Raw genomic sequence first — 20,958 nt, forward strand, 5'->3', positions numbered from 1 at the left:
TACCAGTGAAGGCAAGAATGCCAAACGCCGCCTTCACCGTCCTGTCTACATGCAGCTTAACTTTTACTTTACTACTATTACTTTAGACTTTTTAAAAAAAAGCTGTTGAAACTCATGCTGTTTTTATATTTCTTGCCAGTTTACTTGGATCATCAGTTTTCTTTCTCTTCATTACCTTTTTAGTCCTGCTGCTGGTTCCTAAAAAAAACCCCATCCCTCTAGCCTTGCACTTTGTATGCCAAAGTCTTTGGTTACTCCCTTTGGCTACCTTTGTTATCCAGGGTGGTTCATCATTCTCATTGAGTACTACTTTTTGACATGAATAAATTTTGTTGAGCATTAAAAATATCTGTTTAAATGTTTGCAGCTGACATTCTACTTAGTCTGTTTTCCCAGCTCGCTTTGGACAATCTTTTTCACTCCTCTGTAATTGCCCTTGTTTAAGTTGAAGACACTGATTTGAGATCCAATTTGCTCTTCCTCAAACTGTATTTGAAATTCTAGTATGTTGCGAAGGCTACCCTCTAGTTGATGGTTATCTGAGATCGCTTGTAAATTCTACTTCATTACACAGTAACAGACATAAATTAGCCTGTTCCTGGTTGGGTTCAGTGATATACTGCTTTAAGAAACAATCTCTGAAGAAGTCTACAAATTCACCTTCTGCGTTAGCCTTGCCGTTACTCATTTTCACCCACATGGTAGTCATTTCCATCTCTAACATTACTGAGAGAGCCTTTGACTATCCACCCTCTACATAGCTATCATAATTTTTTTCAATTTCAGTCAGGTCACCCTTCAGCCTTCAATATACCAGCAAAAAAAAATGTCCACCCTCTTATAGTTACTACACTCTAACCCAGGCAAAATCCTGGTAAACCTCTTTTGCACCCTCTCCAAAGCTTTCACATTCTTCTTATGGTGTGGTGCCCAGAACTGTTCCCAGTAATCCAAATGTGATCTAAGTAAAGTCTTGTACACCTGCAGCCTCACTTGCCAACTTTTATACTCCGTGCCCCGATTGATGAATCATGCCGTATGCGGCCTATACCACTTTATCTACTTGTGTTGCCACTTTCAGAGAGCGATTGGCTTGCATCCCAAGATCCCTCTGCACATTAGTGCTCCTAAGGGGCTTGCCATTTACTCTCTACTTGTCCCTTGTATTATAGTTCCCAAGATGTGTCACCTCACACTTGTTTGGATGAAGCTCCTTCTGCCATTTCTCTGCTCTATTTTCCAACTTGTCTATATCTTGCTGTATTCTTTGGTAACATTCCTCACAATTGACAATTTGCCCAATTTTGAAAAATTACAAATCAGACAACCTACATTTTCTTCTAAATTGTTTATATATTTTACAAACAACAGAGATTCCAGCACTGATCCTTGCGGAACACCACTGGTCCCAAACTTGCAGTCAGAGAAACCCCCTTCCATAACTATAATCAAGCCAGTTTTGTATCCAACTTGCCCATTCACCATAGATCCCATGTGATTTGATCATCTTGACTAGCTTTTCTTGAGGGAACTTGTAAAATGCCTTGGGAAAGCCCATGTAGACTACATGCACTGCCCAATCCCATTAATTATAATTATTTACTCAAAAAAACTAAATCAAATTTGAGACAGGACCTCCCCACATAAAGTCATGCTGATATCCCCAATAAGTTTGTTCTTCTTAAAATGCAAGTCGAGCATGTTTGTAAGAATGTGGCTGTAAGACTTTGGTTGCGTGTGTCTGCTTGTTTGGGTTTGTTTCTGAGGAATCGGCAGTTTGTGTTTATTGGGTACCCGTTTTCTTGAAAACGTTGAACAGGTACTTTTTTCTGCTGTTTGTAGTACTTGGGTGCTGCAGTGTGATGTAGCTCATTGAAATAATGTCTTGATGCAGCTCTGTTTTTAGTTGTTGGGATGACACGCACAGAGATTTCCTCGAGGCCTAGCATTCTAACCGGAACTCCATCAATAAATACATGATAAAAGGCTCACTGGTCTATAATTTCCTGGATTTTGCTGCTGTTCCACAAAGGAACAAGATTGGCTATTCACCAATGTTCTGGGATCTCGCCTGTTGCTAAAGAGGATACAAAGATGTCTGCCACCCCCCCCCCCCCCCCCCCCCGTCCTCTTTAGAGTCCTGGGATAGATCTCATCAGGCCCTGGAAACTTACCTACACATACAAAACCATCACGTTCTTAATGTTGACATTGCCTAGAATATCAACATACCCTTCCCTAATTTTACCATTATCCATGTGCCTCTCCTTGAAAAAAACCAGTTGGAGTTTTTAAAGAAAGGACTATCATACTCCTAGAATGTCTTTGCTAAAGTCGTAATGCTTAAAGCTACATCTTTTTTCCAGAATTAAAATAATACAATTTAAGGTACAGAAGCATACCTCTTGATGATGCATGAGGTACGTGGACTAGCAATTCTTGAGGCATTAATTTTTGAGAAGATTTGTAGCTCAGGTTGATGATACAGATGTAAATTAGCTCACTGAGCTGGAAGGTTTGTTTTAGACATTTCATCACCATTGCTAGGTAACATCATCAGTGAGAGTCTCCGGTAAAGCAGTGGTGGTACGTCTCACCTCTTCATTTATAGATCCTGGTTTCAGAAGGTGGATGATATCATTTCTGGTGTTTTTTTCCAAGGGAAGGTGGATGGGTTCTAAATCGATGTGCTTATTGATGGAGTTCCGGTTAGAATGCTAGGCCTCTAGGAAATCTCTGTGCGTGTCATCCCAACACCTACAAACAGAGCTGCATCAAGACATTATTTCAATGAGCTACATCACACTGCAGCACCCAAGCACTACAAACAGCAGAAAAAAGTACCTGTTCAATGTTCTCAAGAAAATGGGTACCCAATAAACAAAAACTTCAGATTCCTCAGAAATAAACCCAAACAAGCAGACACACGCAACCAAAGTCTTACAGCCACATTACTTTACGTCAAAGACATAATTGGAATGACTTCCAGACTACTCAGACCTCTTGGCAACATGGTAGCCCACAAACCTACCAACACACTTAAACGGTGGCTAATGAACCTAAAAGATCCATTTGATACTACCGCAAAAATAACGTCATTTCCAAAATACCATGCAAAAAATGTAAAACGACGCTACATCGGGCAAACGAGCAGGAACCTTGCCACCAGGATACATGTACACCAACTAGCCACCAAAAGACATGGTCTACTATCACTAGCTTCCATACATACAGACAAAGAAGGACACCACTTTGACTGGGACAACACACCCATCCTAGGACAAGTGAAATAAAGATACCCACAGAGATTTCCTAGACGCCTAGCATTCTAACCAGAACTCCATCAATAACCACATTGATTTAGACCCCCTCCACCTTCCCTTGGGGAAAAAAAGCGGAAATGATATCACCCACCTTCAGAAACCAAGATCCATAAGTAGAGAGGCCCGACATACCACCAGTGCTTCACTGGAGACTCTCAGTGATGTTACCTAGGCATGATGACAAAACATCTGAAAATAAACCTTGCAGCTCAGCGAGCGAACTCAAATTCATACTTGAGGTATGTGTTGTCAATGCTTTGCTTTAAGGCTTTTATGAATATCAGGGTAGGAGCATTGTATGACAGTGCATTTTATACGGGTTGGACCGAAGGGTCTGTTTCCATGCTGTACATCTCTGACCACCTTATCTCTGTCATCTGAAATTAATTGATTACTGCAGTACTAAAAGAGAAGTTAATTATGGTGAATGAAACTGGCAGTCTCGTGGGTTAAAAATGTCGCTCTAACCATCTGCACAGCGTTTGATAAATCACCACATAGGTAAATTGAGCCCACAGAATAAAAGCAGAAGTGATAGTATGGGTACAATGTTGATAACTGATGGAATTAGCATGTAATGGTGAGTGACTGTTCTTCAGTCCAAAAACAATGTTTCTCGGGGGTGCACATAAACCCACTGCTTTTCTTAAACTAGATCGTTTACTGAGACTTGGTTGAGCAAGGCACTATTGCAGACTGTGAGGCTGTAATAAAAGTGGGAAATTATTGTAAAATGTGATAGACATCAACAAATATAGGCTGGTGGTAAGAGGAGACACGTGGCAGATACAATATAATGCAAAAAAGAATGTGGTGATGAATTATAAACTTAAGGGCACAATTCTAAAGGGAATGTAGGGATTAAGGATGTGCACAGATTGTTGAAGTTAGAAAACAGGTTAAGAGCATAATTGAACAGAGATATAACATTGAGTTTTATAAATGAAAGTGTTGACTACCAACGTATGGGAGTTGTGGCGAACCTGTAGAAAACATTGATTTGAATTGAAATGGAAAGTTGTATGCAACTTTGGCATCACATTTTCAGAAGGATGTCAAGGCTTTTTAGAGAGCCTGCCAAAAAGATTCTGGTTGTGTTCTGTGTTTGGAAGACTTCAGCTACATGGATAGATTGAAGAATCTGAGATTATTCTGCTTGGAAGAGAGTAGATTGAAAGGAGATTTAATGGAGGTATGCAAAATCATGAAGGGCCGAAACAAGGGAAAACCAATTTCACTTAACAGTGTCGAGAATCGGAAGGTGCAGGCTGAGTTGTTGGCAAAAATGGGAATGCAACATGAGGAAAATATTTATTATGTAGAAAGTAGCTTGAGTATGGCATGCAGTGTGTGAAGAAGTAGTAAAGGCATTTTCAAATGTTAGTTCCGCAAAGAGGAGTTAGATAAGTACCTAACAGGAAATAATTAGCAGAGATACAGGGAGAGGAACAGGAGAAGACGAACTAAGTTTTTTTGAGAAGAGTCGGCAGGCCGACAACTGTATCCAAAGCTGCAATTATTATATAATTTGATTTTTTAAGGTATATTGATGGAGTCTGGATAACTCAGTGGGACTGGGTGTGTGGAATGTGTAGTAATGTAGATTCTATGCAGTAAAAATGTTTAATTAATTTTAACTTTCTCTGCAGAAAAGAAGATCCCTGCAGATGATTATATTATTTTAGTGGATGGCTTAAATGAGGCTGAGTTCCATAAGCCTGATTATGGTGATACAATTGCATCCTTTCTAGCTAAAATAATTTCCATGTTTCCATCTTGGCTAAAGTTGGTTGTTACAGTTCGAACCAACCTGCAGGTAAAAACCTCTATTTACACTTTTACAGATAAAAACGAACCTCCGATATCTAGAGACACATTGCAACAAGATATTAGGTCCAACAGTCAGCTTGAATTTATTGTAAAGGTTACACAGATAAAGTTGTTATAAAATTTAGAATTGTGATTTTCATTTTAAGCCATGAATTAAACTCGTGAGAGACAACAGTGAAGAGGAAAAAAGTCTGTTGCTCCTTTGGCATGAAAATTGAATTATTGGCTAAAGTTCAGGTAACTGGACACCAGACCAATTAAAATGGTTGCATGTTTATTGCGTTAATTTGGCTGGTGTTCTTTTCTTAATTGCACTTTTAAATATTTTGTTGAAAGTATTTCAGTTGTTTATTGATATGCAACAAATTAATTTTAAGTGTTGCTCAAGAATAATTATCTTTTGAGTCTGATCCTCATTAACAGATCATGAGATGATATTGTCAGTAGAAGCTGGAAAAGTGCCATATCACGATCAGCTGCTGAAAGCTAAAATATTTTCTCATTACTTAAGGATTAGTTTTTTTATGTATGTTTGTATTGCATTATTCTGAAGAATCAACGTACAGTGAACAACACAATAAACTGTCTCTCTCAGGTGGGTGCCAGCATAGAACATTACTCAAATATGCAGGTTAAGTGGCTTTTTAATTAAACTAAATGAGGTAACCTTAACTAAAATAAAGCAAAGAACTGAGGATGGTGGAAATCTGAGACAAAAACTGAAGTTGCTGGAGAAACTCAGCAGGTCTGACAGCATCTGTAGAGAAAGTAGAGTTGACATTTCAGGTCCAGTGAACCTTCATCAAAAGCCGACCTTAAATCTTTCTTTAAACTTTGATCTTTAAATCCAGTTGCACTTCTCATATATGCCACTTGGAAAAAAAAAGTTTTAATTTTTAATCCTAATTGTGTAACTTGAATAAATTTTCAGTATGCACATTCTACCAACTTTACAATTTTAGTTTTGGATATACATACTGATAATAAGCTATGTGTAAAATTGGAATGTTGTAATTTTATTTTGCTCCACCATTCCCCACTCTGAAGTAACTGCAGAACCACCACAGGTTAAAAGACTTAAATACAGTATGACAGGTTACATCAACTGCTTTCTTGTACCTAATATACAAGTACACACAATTTTATCAGAATATGTACAAAATACGTGACTTCAGAATGGTACACGTTTTATTTTTTAAAAATCAACCTTCATGATGAACCACACACTCGACTCAGATCTCCAGCACCTGTAGTCCTCACTTTCTGCCATTACAGGTAATTGAAAACTACCTTAGTTGTGTTTACTTCTAGCAATTACATTTTCTATTCTTAAGAAACAGCATTATGATCGTAGTTGATGTGATATTAAACAAATTAGATTCCAGAAACCTGGTTTAATAGACTATAAGTTTTATTTTTCTTTTAGTATACCCTGGAGGTCACAGTTGGGGTTTTCTCTAATTTTCTTTCCAAATGTGCGGGCCTCAAAGGTCTGTGTGCAGCAGTGACTTCAAGAATTGGAATTCAGTGCCACAGTCAGTGTGGTGCCAGTCGTCGTATGCCATGCAATAGCTGTGTGTGTACACAGCTTAGAAGGAACATTGGTCACTAAACCTATTTAAAAGAAGCTGCCATTGTACTTTTAACAAAAGAACATAAGTATTACATGCAGAGGAACAACACAAACTAATCTCACTATGCAGAACTTTTTCATAATGTTCTTATTACAAATAACAAAGAAAAATTCAACCATTTTATTCCCACAGTCCTTACAGTACTCATATCTGAGTGAAGGGTTACTCTAGTCTCCATGTTGAAACTCCTTGTTCAGCTGACATGGCTGTAACCTGTTTCATTTTCATCAAAGTTCTGTGCTTTCTTGTGCAATTTTGCTTTTAATATTAAGATAATATTTCCTCCTGAGAAGCTTAACTGATCTTCAAACTCAGCTATCTTGCTATTTTACATGTGTTCCTTAAAATCATGTCTTTAATGGCCTCTCGTTTCTAAAGCTTTATTTTTACTGACTTCTAAGCCACTTGGGGACTACTTTTTTGGCTCAGATTCCTTGGACACTGTTAATAACAGCACTGTTAACAGCCTGTTCTTCTATCTGAATTAGCCTGCAGACACGTTCTTTCAGATTGTTGTGAATTGGACTCTTATTGCTAGATAAGTTTTTTTTTCCTCCCTTCCACATTTTTTTCTCAATTTTGAACTGTGCACCTCAAGAGTCTACCTAAATGCTTATGACCAAGGCAAATTTCCAACACCATATCACCCTCCTCACAGCAAGTCAGAAATAAAACTAAAAACCCTTCTTAACTCACAAAATTTAAAAAAAACACATTATTTCAACTTAAAGCTATACATTGTTCTACCACTTAAGATCCCAAGCGCTCAAATAATATATTATAAACTTTAACACAACAAATGCAAGTGGTAATGCAAGATATTAACAAATGACTGATAAATTATGCAATATATGTTCACAATGCTCTTGCCATAAAATGTGTATGTCCTACTGTATGCATTAGTAGAGATCCACTAGTGTATATAGAAAAAATTGAGATGTACCTTTTTTCTGGTATTGTTTACAAATTTCTGGTTTATACTTGGGTGACATGGAAAAAATTTTAAAAGAGATTGATAAGTTTTACTGATTTTTATAGCCTTAGGAATAAAGTAAAAACAACAGCTTGGAAATGGAATAAAAACAGCTTTCATTTAAATAGCTCTTTCAAAGCAAAAACTACCTTGATGTGCTTTACATGAATCTAAATAATCAAAATTTGATACCTGATGTACAGAATTCAGTATTGGGACAGAAGTCCAAAGAATGGTCAAAGAGATTGGTTTCAAGTTGGATCTTAAAGGAGGAGAGTTAAATAGAGAAGCAGAAACAATTAGGAGAGAATTCCAAGCCTGGGGTCTAGGCTACTGTTGGACTTAGAATTGAGTATGCTTAAGATGCTAGAATTAGATGATCACTGAGATTGTGAAAACTTGTAGAGTTGGAGAAGGCTACAGAGAAACAGAAGCGACATAACTGTGAAACAATTTCAAAACATGGTTCAGAATTTAAAATTTGAGTTGTTGCTACTTCAGAAGCCAATATAAGTCAGGAATATTGGTAATAAATGAATGGGATGTGGTACCAGTTAAGAAACAGGCAGCAGAGTTTGCATAATGGATAACCTCAACTTTATGTAGCATAGAAGATGGGGGACGGGCAGAGTTTGTCAGTGATATGAAGTTGATACTAGACAGTCATGTTGATGAAGTGCATATGTTGTTTTTTTTTGTTTCAATTATGGTACCAAGGATTTAAACTGTCTAGTTCACCTTATATTTGTCAGATTAGGTTGCCACAGGTAACAGCTTCTAACCTATAGATTAAATTTCAATGTAACAGATCTTCAATGATGCTTGTTTATACCAGTTAGATTTTGTGACCTCGCATTACCCACTGTGTCACTGTTGTAGCAGGACAATATGTTAATTGCTGTAATTCTTCTGATCGAAAAATGTTTTCTATTGGCTACAGTGGCACAGTGGTTAGCACTGCTGCCTCACAGCGCCAGAGACCTGGGTTCAATTCCCGCCTCCGGTGACTCTGTGTGGAGTTGGCACATTCTCCCCGTGTCTGCGTGGGTTTCCTCCGGGTGCTCCAGTTTCCTCGCACGGTACAAAAATGTGCAGGTGCGGTGAATTGGCCATGCTAAATTGCCCGTAGTGTTAGGTGAAGGGGTAAATGTAAGGGAATGGGTCTGGGTGGGTTGCGCTTCAGCAGGTCAGTGTGGACTTGTTGGGCCGAAGGGCCTGTTTCCATACTGTAAGTAATCTAATCTAACCTACAGAATTCTCTAGAAGTTTGTACAGGTGTTTCTGTTACCTCTTGAATTTCACAAACCTATTGTATGCAATATAAATTACAAATTGCAAATGAAAATTAAATACTGTCTCCAACGTGAATACCTATTTTAGAACTTATCTCTTCTATTTTGTACCTAGGCTTAAAATTAAAAGTATGAAGAAATTGTCTGACAATATTGTATTTATTTACTACATCATGACAGTGATCTGTATTGGAGTAGTACCAGACTTAAAATACTGTGGGTTTTGAAATTCTGTAATGAAAACCTAAAATGCAGGAAATGTTCAGCAGCAACTGTGTGAGAAACAGTATCAAAATTTCAGATTTCTCTTGTTAGAAGTAGATGTAATAACAAATGTAGTTCATCAGCGATTAATAGTTTTTAAGGAAGGCAAAAACCTCTCTGGAGGGGTGGATGGTTGGAGGGATTAAATGACATGTTGGCGAGGTAAATGAGATTGTAATTGGGCAAATGAAAAAAACATATGCCTATAAGAGGAGTAAATGGGAATATCTGAATCATGAACAATGGCTACCACTCAGTTTCTTCCCAACTACATACATGATTCTGTTATTCAGCGTTTTTTTGAGATTTTCTCAATGAAATTTAATATATTTAATGCAATAACTTGTGGTGCATTACGCCTTCACTCTGGGTTGACATCATTATCACATTGATTGTGCAGGAATCTTCTGAAGAACTGTTCATCATGTATGTTTCCTTATCAAACTGGAGAGTGAGCTTGGGGCAAAATAGGTTTAAGCTCATAGTCAAGAAATTAATTTGCGTTGAGCATCAAGAAACTACAATTCACATTGTAATATGATCTGTCTGTATTACTCGCAAGACAAAGCTTTCACTGTGCCTCGGTACCCATGGCAATAAATTCAATTCAATTCATGATTTTCTACGTATGATGAACAAATCAGAATAGCTGACATTACAGTTATCCTTTCGTGAATAAAGTGGGACTGCTGCACTGTTAGGATGCACGATGAATTTTCATTTGGTACCTACGTATAAAAGCAGATTTAATTTAGTGGAATTAGCAGCTAAAGATGGAAGTTTTGTCTGAAACAGCCAGCGCTGCAGCTACAATCTCAGTTAATACATCGAAGTTGCTTTGTATTCCCAATCAGGTTGAGAGAACTCCGGTTTCTTCTACTGTGGCTGTCTTTTAGGAGTGGCTGTTGTAGATTTTCTCTTAGCAGTGCATCTGGAGGAGGAAAGTTTCAAGGAAAGGGGAATCCCATCAAACAGAACTGAAGTCTGATCAAAAGGCCAATGAGATGTTCCCTTCATCTTTGCACCCATGTTGGCAAAAAAACATCTTACTGATTTTATTTTGGCAACAGTCAGGAATTGTTTCAGAGAAGATTAAAGTTCAACTGGAACGTTCTGGAGGAAATGGCCTATAGTTTGTGTTGTTTGCCAGAACTGCTCTGATTGGCTGAGAATGGGACTTATTCTTTTTAAAGTACACCCCAGCTCATTTTATAATACAAGCTCCTACTTCACATTTGTTTTTTCGTTTGGGACCACTGATTTATTTGTCAGGGCAAATGCAAGAAAGCCTCAGCAGAAGTCGCATCATGCAAACTCCAGTAAGAGTTTGCAAGGAGTTAGATTTATCAAATGCTTCTTTAAAGTACCGTTCTATTATTACTATTATTGTGCCCCATGTCAGTGAAAATTTAGGTTATTCCACATTGACCATATGTAACTTTATGAAATGAACAAAAAGTCATAAAAATTCAAATTTTAGAATGAATTTAAGTTTGAGAGTTTAAAGGTATGCACTCAAAAGAGCTGAGCACCAAAGTGCTATATTGTTACAGTTACATTATTTGAATAAGATATTGAGCTTTGGTTCCAAATGTGACATCTCTTCAGATGGCTACAAAAAGTAGAATGGCATTATTAGAAAGAAAAGCAGGGGACGTTCAATTGATGTCCTGGAAACTAAAAATATAAAATAAAAACTAGCTATTCATCTTGTTGTTACAGGACCAGATGATAGCAATTTGACTGCCATATTTTACCAGTTTAACAATAGTGGCAATGCTTCAAAGATGTGATTTGAGAATATGGAAGAATTCATGTAGATATTAGTCTATTTAGAAAGTATGAACCACATGAAATTTAAAATTTAAGCATTTAATAGATCAGAAAAGGCATTTTAGTGCAGTTCAGGGTTTCAAATTCTCAAATTGAAACTACCAGAAGGGGCTGGGAATCTATCTAAAGTCACTTAAGGCTACAAATTAACCTATAGCGTTATGAGAAGCTGAAATGTAAGGCGTTGTCTTTTAAAGCATCAAAAAAACTCAAGTTTTGAAAACAAACATTTGTCTTCAAGCACATCAAAGATCACTAAATGTAACTATAGATATTTTTTAGCTGAATACTGAAATATAATGACTTGAAAATGTAAGAATGATATGGAAACAAAACAAAATTGTTTGCAAAAATGTTCCTACAATGGAAATATGTCAACTTGGATTTTCAATATTTGCAGCTTTTGTTGTGATTTCTTTTTGTCTCAATCTTAAAAACCTTATTTCTTACAGGAGATCACAAATCTACTTCCATTTGTCAAAATTTCTCTGGATGATTTTCCAGAGAATGAAGATATTAATGGGGATCTGAATGCATACATCCATCACAGAATTAACAGTAGTCATGGAATACTGAATAATATCTCTTTGAGTGGAAAAACTGACACTATCACAGTGAGCAAAGTCAGCAATCATCTCATCATGCGTAGCCAAGGATCTTACCTATATTTGAAGCTGACCCTGGATTTGTTTGAAAAGGGTCATTTAGTCATTAAGAGTGCAAGTTACAAGGTAGTTCCAGTATCCTTGTCTGAACTGTATCTGTTGCAATGCAACATGAGGTTTCGAACACACACTTCATTTGCAAAGGCCCTTCCTGTGTTGAATGTGGCCTTGGCATCCCTTCATCCACTGACAGATGAGCAAATTTTCCAAGCAATAAATGCTGGCTTTGTGAAGGGTGACTTGGAGTGGGAGGACTTCCAGCAGAGAATGGAGAGCCTTTCATGTTTCCTGATCAAACGAAGGGATAAGACTCGAATGTTCTGTCATCCATCCTTTAGAGAGTGGCTTGTTTGGAGAGCTGATGGTGAAAGTCTGGACTTTCTCTGTGATTCAAGGTTGGTGCATTTGAATTTTTAAGCAGTTCTTACATGTTTGATTTATAATGGAAGATTTACTTGGATCTTTTTTGTCCATTTTTTAAAAGCAAACTTGCATTCCTTACTGATCCTGGATTAATGGAAGTTAATTCATTGCCATACAGCAAAATTAGAACTTTTAAAAAAAATCTTTAGGGTTAAAATGTATTTCTCGCAATGACGGAAAGCATAATTAAATGGAGGCTTCCTTTGATCAATATACATGTGTTTTGCTGTGGCTCAGTTGTAAGTATACTTATCTGGATTAGAATATTTTTCTTTGAAATTGCCCTTAGGACTCTGTGTTAGAAATTCAGGTCCTTTTAAGTTCCAGAGTTGATTGAAAGCTGGTGATTGTCATTGGACTTTGGGTTCTTTCGGGCTCTTGGCCATGCTATGGTAGTGTCCCTATCTCTGAAGTAGTCGGTTCAGTTTCAAGTCCTGCCTGCTCCAGATGTATGTATCAATATCTCTGAATAGATTGCTTTTTAAAAGAAAGAGTAGAAGAGATTAAAAGAAGAGTGGAAACTGTGGACCGAGAAAGGAAAGAATAAAAATGGTATTTGGGCTGAACTATGAATTTACAATAAAACTCATGTAAATGTAAATTTTCTGCTACTTAGTCCAATAAATGGATGTTAGTCTATTAAACGTACAAGGCTGACACTCCTGTGTGAATTTGACAGAGTACTGTAGTTTCTGAGCTACCTCTTAGTATCATCAAAAAAAGATGCATTGCTAGTTTTCAGGTATACAGGTGATGTCTAGTTCCATCCCATCACCATATATCTCAACATCTCAACTCCTCAACTTTTGTTAAATTATCAAATCCAACCCAGCCCAAGTTGATGGACAAAATACTCATCTATGCCTTTATTACTGTCAGACTTCCCAAATCCTACCTTCAATAAACTTGAAGTTAGTCATATCCCAGCTTCTTGTATCCTTATTTCACAAACTGTCATTCATTCATTACCCCATATCCACTTATCAACCATGTTGCTAAGCAAACATAACCTTGATTTCAAAAAAAATCATCCTTGTTCTCAAATCCTTTCTTCTTCTGTTTCTGAAATCTCCTTCAGTCCCACAGATCTCTAACATGTGCATTTATTCAATTTTAGTTTCTTGTGCATTCCCAATTTGTACTCATGCTTTAGGCTGCCTATGCCCAATTCTCTGGAGTTCTCTTTCTAAATCTTTTGACCTCTGTTTCATCCATTAAGGCATTCCTCAAAACCAGCTTCTTGGATGCAACCCCTGGTCATTTGACCTAATGCCTTTTGTGTCTCAAGAGTCAAGTTTTGCTTTAAATGCTGCTTTAAAGTGCCTTTTGTAATGTTAATGGCAATATATATATATATATATATATATATATGTGTTGTTCTTACTTTGCAGAAAACTTTTTTGCCTCAATGCAGATTTCCAACTATTTTACATAAAATATATTTTGTTGCATGAAATAAGACATTTTCTGAAACAGGTGTATGCAGCTTTTATAGTTCACCAAAGAAAATCTAATGTTAGCAATTTAAGACTTCAGCTATTTCAGGGGATTTGAAACTCTGGGTCCATTTGAAGTTTGCCAATAATATTTTACAAAAGCAAAATACTGTAGATATTGGAAATCTGAATTGAATTGAATCGAATCATTTATTTGTCACGTGTATTAAATATGAAAGTGATGAACCATCTCCATGCATAGGCACCATTCTCGTCAACTGAAAATAAAAAGTAAAAATAACTTAGTGTCCAACTTTTCCTTCTCCACTGCTATACTCCCGCTTTAGCCCACACTGTGCCGTTGCCAGAGTCCCGACTTCTGACTACATCAGCCCACAGCATGCTGCTGCTTCGGGCTTTACAGGCCGGCTGACTCTGTAGCCACGCTGCTTCTGAAAATGCTGCTACTGATCCAGAACCCATCAAAAGGATAATCTGAAAGAAAAAAGGAAGCAATAGTGAGAACTGGCCAGAAAAGCACAGCAATAGTCATGGGAGATTTTCATCTACATTCCAACTGTGACCAGTGGAGTGCCACAAGGATCAGTGCTGGGCCCTCTACTTTTTGTCATTTACATAAATGATTTGGATGCGAGCATAAGAGGTACAGTTAGTAAGTTTGAAGATGACACCAAAATTGGAGGTGTGGTGGACAGCGAAGAGGGTTACCTCAGATTACAACAGGATCTGGGCCAGATGGGCCAATGGGCTGAGAAGTGGCAGCTGGAGTTTAATTCAGATAAATGCGAGGTGCTGCATTTTGGGAAAGCAAATCTTAGCAGGACTTATACACTTAATGTTAAGGTCCTAGGGAGTGTTGCTGAACAAAGAGACCTTGGAGTGCAGGTTCATAGCTCCTTGAAAGTAGAGTCGCAGGTAGATAGGATAGTGACAAAGGCATTTGGTATGCTTTTCTTTATTGGTCAGAGTATTGAGTACAGGAGTTGGGAGGTCATGTTGCAGCTGTACAGGACATTGGTTCGGCCACTGTTGGAATATTGCTTGCAATTCTGGTCTCCTGCCTATCGGAAAGATGTTGTGAAACTTGAAAGGATTCAGAAAAGATTTACAAAGATGTTGCCAGGGTTGGAGGATCTGAGCTACAGGGAGAGGCTGAACAGGCTTGAGCTGTTTTCCCTGGAGCGTTGGAGGCTAAAGGGTGACTTTATAGAGGTTTACAAAATTATGAGGGGCATAGATAGGATAAATAGTCTTTTCCCTGGGGTGGGGGAGTCCAGAACTAGAGGGCATAAGTTTAGGGTGAGAGGGGGAAGATATAAAAGAGACGTAAGGGGCAACTTTTTCACGCAGAAGGTGGTAAGTGTATGGAATGAGCTGCCAGAGGAAGTGGTGGAGGCTGGTACAGTTGCAACATTTTAAGAGGCATTTGGGTGGGTATATGAATAGGAAGGGTTTGGAGGGATATGGGCCGGGTGCTGGCAGGTGGGACAAGATTGGTTTGGGATATCTGATTGGCATGGACGGGTTGGACCAAAGGGTCTGTTTCCATGCTGTACATCTCTATGACTCTATAACTAAAGAGCAACCAAAGAAAAGGAAGATGTAGAGTACAAGTAAAAGCTAGCTAGATATATAAAATAGATTGTTAAGAGTATGTCTAAATCAAGAAGCAAATGTTAACAAAGTGAGCAATGGTCCTATGTATGGAAAGTCAGACTGGAGAATGACAGATGAAAGGTATTTTGTATCCATGTTCTTCATAAAGGATATGAGTAAAACTCCAGGAGCTGCAATGCTTCAGGAAATGGAAGGGAGAAAGGAGCTTAGAAAAATTCCAATTAACCAGAAAAGTGGAACTGAATATGTTGTAAGAGCTTAGAAGACACTTACTGTTATCATGTAATAGAAATGTACAGCATGGAAATAGACTCTTTGGTCCAACTCATCCATTCTGACCAGATATCCTAAATTCATTTAGTCCCATTTGCCCGCACTTGGCCTATATCCTCTAAACCCTTCCTATTCATATACTATCCAGAAGCCTTTTAAACATTGTAATTGTCTCCCCCTCCAACACTTGCTCTGGCAGCTCATTCCATACATGCACTCCTCTGTGTGAAAAGTTGTCCTTTTTAAATCTTACCTCTCCTGCCATAAACCTACACCCTCTCGTTCTGGCATCTTGACATGTGTGCACATGACATACCTGCACTTATCAACCTCACCTCTTGCCTGAGGGTAAACTTACCACAAGTTGTCTCTTTAATGTAAGAACAGACTGTGGTCCTCTAGAATTTTTGATGACATTCATGTGGAGAATATATATGTGTTACGTGGAACTTTTCTAATTGTTGGAGTGAAAATGAAGAGCAAATCTGAAGGCTGATCGAGCTAATAGTAGTAATATTATTGTTGTGTGAGAGTTTAGACGTGACTCATTGTATAGAGCAGGTAGTGAAAAAATGGAGAAAAGTGAGTGAAGAATATTTTCTTTAAGTAATAATCTTGTATGCTTAAAGAACTGATGCATTATTGGATCAAATTATGAGAATGAAATCTATCAGTCAGTTGTTTTCAAGCAGATTACCTTGGTGTGCATCAGCAATAATAACATACGTTTGTATATGGCTGTTTTTGTGGCTAACACAACGAGGTGAACCGCCATGTGCAAAATTACATATGCCCACAGTTCATGTGCCTGTCAATCACTGACCATCACTCTGGCAACCACTGTTGCATTTGTAAAAGTCAAGATATGTATGAGTTAATGTTATTGCAAATTTTGCTCCTGGAATATCATATCAAAGCCTATGAAATATGTATCAAAATCTTTATTGTTTTATTTATGCATTGAATCTAATTGTTAGATAACTTTTCTGCCATATTTAAGTGTACAAAATTAAACACATTTACAATTTTTCCAAAATGCTATTTTACTAATACTAAATAAATTTAATTTGAGGTAGTTCTCCTATAATGTCATAGTTGCATTCCTGTGCAATGCCATTTTACAGAAAATTGTGTAGTAGAAATGATGGGGCTGTGGGAAAAACAGGGTAGGGGCACGCCACACAAAATATCAGTAAAAATCAAAACAAAAATAGTAGTTACCCTAACACAAATGATTGCACAGTCTAAGTAAATTTTGACCTGTTGTAATTGACCTGTCAAGTGCAATTCATCAGAATTGTCCCTGCCTCCACTCAATTGGCATCTATACCTGCTGCCTGCACTACATTAGAGCCAGTCTTCTGGTCCCATCCAATGGTAACATTGCATAAGTCAGATCCCAGCTTTGATTAATCAAGGGCTTAATCTTAATTTCAAGTTTTTTGCAGGGTTTCATACCGTGATGCTTGGGACATTTTTCACCTTACTTTACATAACCCACCTGATTTATCACCAAACCCACCCTTTGGTGCCCCTATCTTACATTCTATCCCAGAATTGATCAACATCTGTGATGCAGCATCATGAAAAAGTTATTGTACACCCAGACAAGAGCTGTCAATTGGAGCTGCCCTGCATGGTTCCTGATATTGGTCCTAGACATGGCAGACAATGGAAAATTGGTGCCTCTGTGGGTAAGGACATGGAGATGCTGCTGATGGGGATGGGATTATGTAGAGGCAGGATGCCCTTTTCTCCCAGGCCAACAAAGGATGGCATTCTACTAAAGCCACACCAACCTGGACCAGGGTTACCATCCAGCTAGTGAAGTCTCAACCATTTGAAGGAATACACAGAATGTAGGAAGAAGATCAATGACCTTCACTGTGCCAATCAAAGTGCCACCATCATCTTGTTGATACCTCTCACTCACACTCTCTCTACTATGTACCCACCATTTTCCCCACTCACATTCTCACATCTTCCCCACTCACACTCATCCTGGCTAACATCTGACCCTGACTAACCCTGAATGTCTTCTCCACAACCGACTCGCCCCCTCAGGACATGTCCACACATGTATCAAAAGTAAGTGTGCCACCCACCTTTCTCTCCCTCACCCACTATGTGCAGTTTCCTGACTCTCTGACCACCCTGAGTGACCATGTCCAAGCCTCTGTACTGGATTTTATTTTGCATTTGGCTACCAATGTGATTAGTCACTGAAACAGATTCATGAATCCGCAGATATTCTTTAACATCTAAACATATTATTTTAAACAACAAAACCAAGATTCAAGCTGCTCCTCAACACTGTCCTTTTTATTGCTAGTCAATTCCAGTGAAATTTCACTCTTACCTCAACTCTTTAAGCTTTTAAATTAACAGATTGCTCCTAGCTTCTTGTCCTTAGAGACACCTTCACAATGCTTTTTCAAGTTCACCATCACAAACATTTCACAATACCTTTTCATGAGAGAACACAAAAGCTGGGTGATCATCTGATGCCCACGCGGTGCCCAGTGCTCCGTGTACCGCGACACCTAGTGCCAGGAATGAGAATTGCATAACAGTGAAGGGAAGTTTTTATAAAAGGTCAGCAATTCACAAATCATTGCAGACAAATTGAGTTTGATAAACCTGCGTTACAGGAGAACTACCTGTATATCAATGGATTAGTTCATTTTCTCGTGACAGTTTACAATATTTGACAGTTTACAATAACTAGTTAATAGCTTTTTGTGCATTGTCCTTATACATAATTTGCGTTCTGCACTTTCAAGTTTAATTTTGGAACAATAGACAAATGGTTTCGTAAAAAGACACGTGGAAAGGTAATAACATCGATGCACTGTTTCTATTCCATGTTGTTTCATCTACGTTGCAAGTACAAATGTGCGTTTGAATATCACGGCAATAATTTTTAATGATAGACCCTTTTCTGCTGCATGCAAAACAGCTCATTCATGTGGTATCTTTTAATGTGGAAAAATTCTCCAAGGCACGTCACTTGGTATAATAAAAAAAAGCACTCTGAGCCACAAGAAGGCATAATAGGAGATTGTGTTTCTAATTCGATGTTTTCAAAACACTTGCCTCAAGATTGAAGCAGATTGATTCTGATGGTCGATTAGTACAGAATAAGGATGTCAGATTAAGTACGGGATTTAGGACAGCACGCAAAAGCTTTTTTTAAAAGAAAACCGGATTGTAAGGACTGTGGAATGCACTTTTAGAGATTGAAGTAAAGAAACGGACAATACGTAAGAACAGATTTGAGGTGGGGGGGAGTGGGAAGCAAAAGGGGTATTACTTCAGTTTGAGTACATGGGAATAGGAATACTGACAAACAAAATGGACTGGATAAATTTAAATACCTGTTCCAGCTTGTTCTGTACATGCAACACCCTTTGTGTGGAAAAGGTTGCCCTCAGGTCTCTTAAATCTTTCCCCACTCACCTTAAACCTGTGCCCTTTAGTTTTGGACACCCTACCCTGGGGAAAAGATCTTTGCTATTTGTTTTATCTATATCTCTCATGATTTTATAAACCTCTATAAAGGTCATCCCTCAGTCTTCTTCACTCCAAGGAAAAATTTCCCAGCCTATCCAGCCTCCTCTTATAAGTCAAACCAGTGTTGGTAATATCCTTGTATATCTTCCTTGCACGCTTTTCAGCTTAAAACATCCTCCTTATAGCTGAGCAACAAGAATTGTACGCAGTAGTCTAAATATGGTCTGACCAATATCTTGTACAGTCGTAATGTGACGTCCCAATTCCTATGCTCAGTGACCTGACTGATGAAGCCAAGTGTGGCAAATGGCATCTTCACCACCATATCTACCGGTGACACTACTTTTGAGGAACTATGTAACTGTACCCCCCAGTCTCTCTCTTCAACAACAGTCCCCAGGGCCCTACCATTAATTATCTAAGTCCTGCCCTGGTTTGACTTAACAAAATACAGCACCTTACGTTTGTTGGCATTCCTTGGCCCACTGGCCCAGTTGATCAAGATCCTGTTGTACTTTTAGATAACCATCTTCACTGTCCACTATATCACCAATTTTGATGCCATCTGCAAATTTGCTACCATACTTCCTGTATTATTATCCAGAACATGTATATAAATGACGAACAGCAATGGACTGAATACTGAACATTACAGCACCCTGCTGGTCACAAGTCTCCAATCTGAACACAGCCCTCGACCATCACCCTCTGTCTCATGCCAATTTTGTATCCAATCAGCTAGCTCTTTTTTAAAGTACATTTGGACAACATCTACCACTCTGCCTTCATCTATTTTATTGGTCATCTCTTCAAAAAAGACCAAGTTTGTGAGACATGATTTCCCACACACAAAGCCATGCTGACTATCCCTAATCAGTCTTTGCCTTTCATAAGAACATAAGAAACAGGAGCAGAAGTAGGCCACCTGGCCTGTTGATCCTACTGTGCCATTCAATAAAATCATGGCTGATTTTTTTCATGGACTCGGCTCCACTTATCCCCCCTACTCGCCATAACCCTTAATTCATTTGCTATTCAAAAATATATCTATCTTTTGCCTTCAAAACATTCAACGAGGTGCCCTCAACTACTTCATTGGGCAGGGAATTCCACAGATTCGTAACTGTTTGGGTGAAGAAATTCTTCCTCAACTCAGTCCTAAATCTGTTCCCCCCGACTTTGAGGCTATGCCCCCCGGTTCTAATTTTACTTGCTAGCGGAAACAACCTTCCTGCTTCTATCTTATCTGTTTCCTTCATAAATTAATATGTTTCTATAATTCCTCGCTCACTGTTCTAAATTCTAATGAATATAGTCCTTGTCTACTCAATCTGTCTTCATAAGCCAACCCTCTCAGTCTAGTGAACCTCCTCTGCACCCCTTCCATTGCATCCTTTTTCAAGTAAGGAGACCAAAACTGTACACAGTACTCGGCAAGTGTGGCCTCACAATCATCGTATACAGCTGCAGCCTACCCTCTCTGTTTTTAAACTCCATCCATGGAGCAATGAAGGACGATATTCCATTTGCCACCTTAGTTATCTGCTGCACCTGCAAACCAATTTTTTTGTGATTCCTGCGCCAGGATAACCAGGTCCTGCTGCATAGCAGCATGCTGCACATTTTCATCATTTAAATAATTGTCCATTTTTGTTTTTCTACTAAAATGATGACCTCGCAGTTTCCAAAATTGTACTGCATCTGCCAGACCCTTGCCCACTCACTTAAGCTAACCTTAACTTAACCCAGATGTCCCTCTGCAGACCTTGCTCTACCACTCATTTTAGTGTCATCTGCGAATTTTAACACCGTGCACTTGATCCCCAACTCTAAATTATCTGTATAAATAGTAAACTGTTCC

At 38.3% G+C, this 20,958-nt stretch overlaps 1 protein-coding gene across 3 annotated transcripts in view; it reads left to right on the forward strand.

The window, feature by feature from the left end:
- LOC140482253 (protein TANC1-like) overlaps positions 1 to 20,958 on the forward strand; it is a 245,970-nt gene that overhangs the window by 155,716 nt on the left and 69,296 nt on the right. For all 3 annotated transcript variants that reach the window (XM_072579410.1, XM_072579411.1, XM_072579409.1), the window contains 2 exons: positions 4,973 to 5,139; positions 11,602 to 12,209. In XM_072579410.1, coding sequence (XP_072435511.1) covers positions 4,973 to 5,139; positions 11,602 to 12,209 — 775 coding nt within the window. The remainder of the gene's footprint in view (positions 1 to 4,972; positions 5,140 to 11,601; positions 12,210 to 20,958) is intronic.

Source organism: Chiloscyllium punctatum, chromosome 10, assembly GCF_047496795.1.
Source record: "Chiloscyllium punctatum isolate Juve2018m chromosome 10, sChiPun1.3, whole genome shotgun sequence".
NCBI lineage: Eukaryota > Metazoa > Chordata > Chondrichthyes > Orectolobiformes > Hemiscylliidae > Chiloscyllium > Chiloscyllium punctatum.